This window comes from Arachis ipaensis, chromosome B3, assembly GCF_059453495.1.
Source record: "Arachis ipaensis isolate K30076 ecotype BB chromosome B3, ASM5945349v1, whole genome shotgun sequence".
NCBI classification, from domain to species: Eukaryota; Viridiplantae; Streptophyta; class Magnoliopsida; order Fabales; family Fabaceae; genus Arachis; species Arachis ipaensis.
Genome location: NC_142438.1, coordinates 14,811,873 through 14,817,872, shown reverse-complemented (window position 1 = coordinate 14,817,872; position 6,000 = coordinate 14,811,873). Strand labels below are relative to the sequence as shown.

The 6,000-nt window shown below is 31.7% G+C and overlaps 1 protein-coding gene across 1 annotated transcript; it reads right to left on the bottom strand.

The window, feature by feature from the left end:
- Positions 1 to 1,060: 1,060 nt before the first annotated feature.
- Positions 1,061 to 4,956, bottom strand: LOC107629740 (orange protein). Its single transcript, XM_016332622.3, has 8 exons — positions 4,368 to 4,956; positions 3,984 to 4,098; positions 3,246 to 3,362; positions 3,009 to 3,095; positions 2,722 to 2,798; positions 2,402 to 2,529; positions 1,765 to 1,901; positions 1,061 to 1,529 (listed from the first exon to the last, which is right to left on the bottom strand). Exons 1-8 carry the CDS (start codon positions 4,577 to 4,579, stop codon positions 1,452 to 1,454), a joined length of 951 nt encoding a protein of 316 aa, XP_016188108.1. The 5' UTR covers positions 4,580 to 4,956; the 3' UTR covers positions 1,061 to 1,451.
- Positions 4,957 to 6,000: the final 1,044 nt, after the last annotated feature.

The window sequence follows — 6,000 nt, the reverse complement described above, 5'->3', positions numbered from 1 at the left end:
CCAAGATGGCATAGGAGTTGAAACTTTAATTTTTTCAGGGACAGAAGTTACAAATAGTTATACAATATATAATAACCAATTATATTTATACAGTATGTAATTTGAAAAATAATTAAAATATTATATCAATTAAATTATCATTTAATTTAAGAAATTAAATATAAAATTTATGCTGCTATGATTTTATGCTTTGAAAAATCCAAGATTAAGTTAGAAGTAACGTTATCAAAATAATAAGTTCTATACTTAATTTCAAATCTTAAATGATAATTTAATTGATATAGTATTTTAATTATTTTTTATATTACATATTGTATAAATATAGTTGATCATTATATATTGTAATAACTATCTATTACTTTTGATTATGAAAAAATTCAAGTTTTAATTCTTATACCACTTTGGAGAACTAATTTTATATTAATTTTTTAAATACTAATGAGTCAAATGATGATTTTTAATAAATTTTTAAAAATTATTTAATTTTTTATTTTATATTCACAAATTTATAAAAATGTAGATTTTCATAAATTTAAACTAAAATACAAAAATTGAATTTCTATTCTTATTCGTTTTAATTTTTTTATATTTTATTTAAATTCAAATAGGAAGTATTTTCTTAATGACATTTATATTTTCAAGTTAAAAATAAGAAATATCAATAATTTATATCAATACTAAATCAATTTACATGTATATACTACAGAAGTAGTAAATTAAATCAAGTAGATTCAATTTATTATTAACATAGCATATATATTTATTATTAACATAACGTATATAGTAAATCAAATCCAATTGATTCAATTACGAAAAAATGTAAATCGAATTTAGTTGATTCGATTTACATAAATATGAAGTCAAACATAAACTATTTTATTTTAGAATATTTGTATACTATTAATTTTTTTTTTTTGAAAGAAAGTAACTTAACACCTCAAGTGGAGCGTACAAAGACAACAAACAGGACCAGCAAAAATTATATAAAAAAAGAAAAGAAACTACCGAACACAAAGAACACAACTTTAAATTGACCGAGACCCAAACAATCCGTGTAATATGTCACAACAGTGCATCACATGTCACTGATCAATATATTTATTACTCCATTACACAACTGTGACACGGCGCGGTCTATGACTACATGCCAGTGAAAACAGCTAGGAACTGTTTCAAGTCACTTACCAATATCTTAGGACCATTGAGTTTTGCTTGTCAAAGTTTGCAAAACCATCCCCCCACCTCCTCTCTTTTTCCACTTCCTGCTCGTCTTTCTTTTTTCTCTTTCTTTTTTCTCCTCTCAATTCAATTAAAACAGACTTCTAATTGTCGATCTCTTTATTTTGTCTTTATATATATTTACAGAAATTCTACCTATTGTTCTGCAACTGAAATATCACAAATTTTACAATTCAAATTGCCTGCGGGGTATAGTTATCGGTATTAAATCTCTAATCAAAAGGGTCAATTCGAGGATCATGTTCGCTTGCCATGGCCATTCCAGTGCAGAGACATGTTGGACACATAACCTGAAACCAGAGATTACCGTGACAGTTATCCAACAATTTACAACATGACCAAGCAGGTAAACTAACTTATTCTCCTTATATCCGATTAGCCTAGGCCTAGTTAACACGGGAAAACATTTTATCCTTATCAAAATGTACAACATCAATCCTTAGGTATGTAGATTGTGGCAGTTTTTGAATATATCAATGAATGTCATCTGAAAAAAGATGAAGTCAATGCTTTTAAATGACCAACCTTGCCAGATCCTGAACAATTAGAACATCTCTCAGTTTTTGGTGGCGATAAAGGCTGGTCTCGACCATTGACCGTGGAGACTGGTTCAATCAGAACGAGGGCTCCTGTGCTTGAACAGCGGGCACATGCAAGATATCCTGATAAAGAGCAAATAAATAACCGGTAACGTCTACTATCTCAGCTAATTTCACCATATAAATTAATTTCTAGAATTTTCGCATGACCGATTTTATATCTGATATTGTTCCTCCACTTTCTGCTTTATGTTTTAACAAGGGCTTCAAGTGGACATTTTATACAACAATAATCCCCTGCAACTGAGTTATGAATGAAAGTATAATGTTCAATTTGACATTTACAAAGTGGACAATCCATCATATAGTCACAAACGCCTATCCAGATTCATTATTTGGGTAAGTTTTATAATCCTTTTTGAATTGCAATAGTGATGAAAAGGAGAAAAGATAAGGAGGGTGGAGGAGACATTTGTATCACGATTCACGAATTCAATTGAAACTAGAGGTAGGAAGAATGTGTACATTAAGAAGGGTAACTAAGTATGAAAGATATTCAATTCTACCGTCCAAAACTTCAACCCCTAAAAATGAACATGACAAGCGAGCTTTTGAAATCTTACCGGTACCAAGACAGTATTTGCATCTTTTCTGCTCCTGCTGTTTTACATTGTTTATCTCAACAACCATTAAAGCTGAGATCACTCCAACTGCTCCCCCAGAAAATGACGCCACTATCGGATCAACCTGACTAGAATATCCAACAAAATGTGGTTAAGATAGGAAACAATGAACAGACTGCACCAATATTAATTTTAGCAAGGGATAGACACCCATCAATATCCATAAAAGACAAACAACATGCAGTTCTATTATTAAAAGAGTTCAGTTTCTGGGATTAAAAGAATAAGTAAGCAACAAGAGACCAGGGACAGGGATCTACCTCAACTGCATAGGCAGATGTACACTTCCAATAAAATCTGCATAAGATGTGCCCCCTAGCCCAAGCTTAAGCTCCAACTGAAAAATGACACAAAATGAGCGTTAAAAATGCTGCAAATTGAAAAACTAATGGAGTTATTACCAAATGACACATGAGATACATTAAAAAAAAAGTGCAGAGTAAGCTAAATCTGTTCTCTTAAATGCGAAGCTTGGCTTCTTTCAAAGTAAACATCATTATTTGATACATGCCTGAAAACACAGAAACTAAGTGCAAGAACATCTTACAGTGGGTGCAAGGAGACCGCCAAAAAGAATTATGCCGGCAATGAGAGAAAAACAGGTTGCATAATATTGCTTCAGGTTTGCAGAAGTCTGCAAAAAATATACTGTTAATACCATTTGCCAAACCCATGCAACTTAAAAGTAAATTCTTCATACTCATCAAGAATTATGAAAAATCCCTGGCTTCTTGTTATTAAATACATAGTTGAGATGATTCATAATTAATGCCACAAAACTTACCAAAGGGGGCAAGAATGGAATAAATGATGGGAAGTTAGGAAGTTCGTTCTCCTGCTCTTCTGTTAAAATTCCAAGTTCAGCATTTTTCAGCCTTTGTTGTATCCTAAGCCTACGAACCTATAAATACAAGAGGATGTTGTTCATGTAAAAATGGCCTCCAAAAGATTGAAAATATATAAATAAATAAATGATTGGTTGAACATTAAGCGGTTCCACCTGTTGAATTTAGAAAATTGATAATAATATAACTAAGATCAACATAATTCAATACAAGAGTATAGAACCATAGCAAAATGGCAAAGCATCTATAAGACCATAACATATTCAACTCTACAACTTCTGAACCCGTCTGCAAAGAACATCCCATTGTAAGACCTTCATTTTGGAACTACGACACATAAATTGGAATCTGTTAACTACTTAAAGAAGTACCCTTGATATTGTGTGTCTTTAATTTATTTTTCAGAGGTTGATAGTGGAAAATATTTATTTGAAGGGTTATGCAGGAGCCACAAAACAAGATAAGCATGGTGCTCGGATGCAATTGTTTGTGAAAGATTCTTCATTTTGGCAACGGCAACAATGGCATGATAAGGGAAATTGACTTCCAACAAGCTCCATTACAGCATTAATAAATAAATTAATCTTCAAAATAGCAATCTCTATTCATTCAGTAAAACTACAACAGAATAGTATGTAATAATCATTTAGTTGTAGAAAAAGTGAATTCATTCTGACCTCTTCCATATGGAGAAAAATTTTGTTCCTCCGACTCCGAATGTTATCCTGAATCTCTTGGAGTTCCATCTTGGCAAAGTCTTGTACTGTTTCTGGACCTTCTATGATGCAGAATCTGCATTTGGATTGGAACAAATTGAAGTCAACAATAGTGTCACTTTTATTTTTTGGCCCTCCCCTAATTAAACAATCTCCAATCTTCAACAGCACTCAACTCAACATAAATACGCCACAACTTCAATTGATTAACTAACAACTTCAAATTGAAAAGAAGGAGCTATAATTAATCTATTTTATCTAAAATATTATTGGATTCTTATTAACAAATTATCAGTGGGAAAAACAAAAAAGAATATAGAATAACAATAATAATAATAATAATACCCAGGAGCAGAAGCGTTTTTGTCGGAAGTATCAGAATCAATTGCAAAAGAAGAAGATTCAGAGGAAGAGGAATCTTGAGCCATGACGCGCCATCTCCATGTTGATCTGAATTTCAAGTTAACATGGCGATGCTGTACGAATCTGGTGGAATCGCAGAGATGAATTGGATTTGCTGAGAATCCAGCGAATTTACCCAAACACAGCATCATCATCTTTGATTGTTGAGCACAAGAGATCTTAGAATTTTGGTCATGAAGCCGTGAAGGGGAAGGTGAAGGTGGCGGTTGTGGATTTTGTAACTTGTGCCGGTGCCGGAATGAACGAGTGGGTACACAACACACTACACAGTTACACTTGCACACAACTAAGCTAAACAAATGTAATGGATTTGCCACGTGGAGACTGCGGATTGGTGGGTTTTCATAAATTATAATTAATACGACGGTATTTTTAGTGGAGGCGGTAGCTCCATATTCTTCCGCTAAATCCAAATAGCCAAATCTCCACAACTTGAATTTGATATTTGCCTAGTGATTAGTGACATTGACATTCACAATGGCCAATTATAACTATCTGGAAGAAAAACCTCAAATGAAAAACATACTAAAACGATCAAATTTAGGAATTAATTATTATCCAATTTATAATTTTTTATATATAATTGTTATTATCTTAATTTTAAAATAATTAAAATATATTTCCCAATTTATCAATATCCTTAATTTTTTTAGACACCAATATTCCTATTTTGAAAAACTTTAATACAAATTATTTTAAAATCATATTATATATATTAAAAATAAATTATTTGTATTAAATATAAATTTATATTAAACGTATATAAAATATTACACATAAATTTATATAAATACATGACAATTAATTTAGTAATTAATTTTTAACGTGGATATAATATTTATTATTATTTTAGGTATATAAAATGACTTCATAGATATTTTTTTGCTTGTCTAATCACTTCATAGCTATACTAATTATCCTTTTTTTTTCGTTTGTCATTGTCAAATATATCTAAATATATCTTTAATATATCTAAATATTTTTCTTTTCTTTTTTTGGTAATAATATTTTTATTTTTTATTTCCCTAGCCCAAAGCCCCAAAGGCACATTTTGTCTTTTTTTTTTTCTTACTGTTTTTATGTAGAGGAGCGGGCCCACATGTGGATTAATAAGACCCAGTAAGCAACAAAAACCTAGGTAATACAATAATGTATCTAAAAACCCCTACAATAACAGATTAACCCTTCAAGTCCAAGAAAAAAAAAAAAAACAAAACAAAACAGATTAACCCTTTACTCAATACAAATCCTAAACTGTTTTTTTTTTTTTTTTTGGTTTCCCACGGTATCCCCCAACCCGGCAGGTCAAGGACTAATCCGTCGCGGTACTGAGCTCCATTTAAGGGTTTGCCGCTGGCCAATGGGTTGCTGCATGCACAAGGCGGGATTCGAACCCCCGACACTTGCTTAAGCGGACTAGTGAGCTAACCACTAGACCAACCCAACTTGGTTAAATCCTAAACTGTTTTAATTTTGAGCTATTTCTCTTTCACTTTTAGGTTGGCTGTTTTCGTGGCGAAGAACCTGCTAAACTTGGTTTAGAGGAACCCTGGAG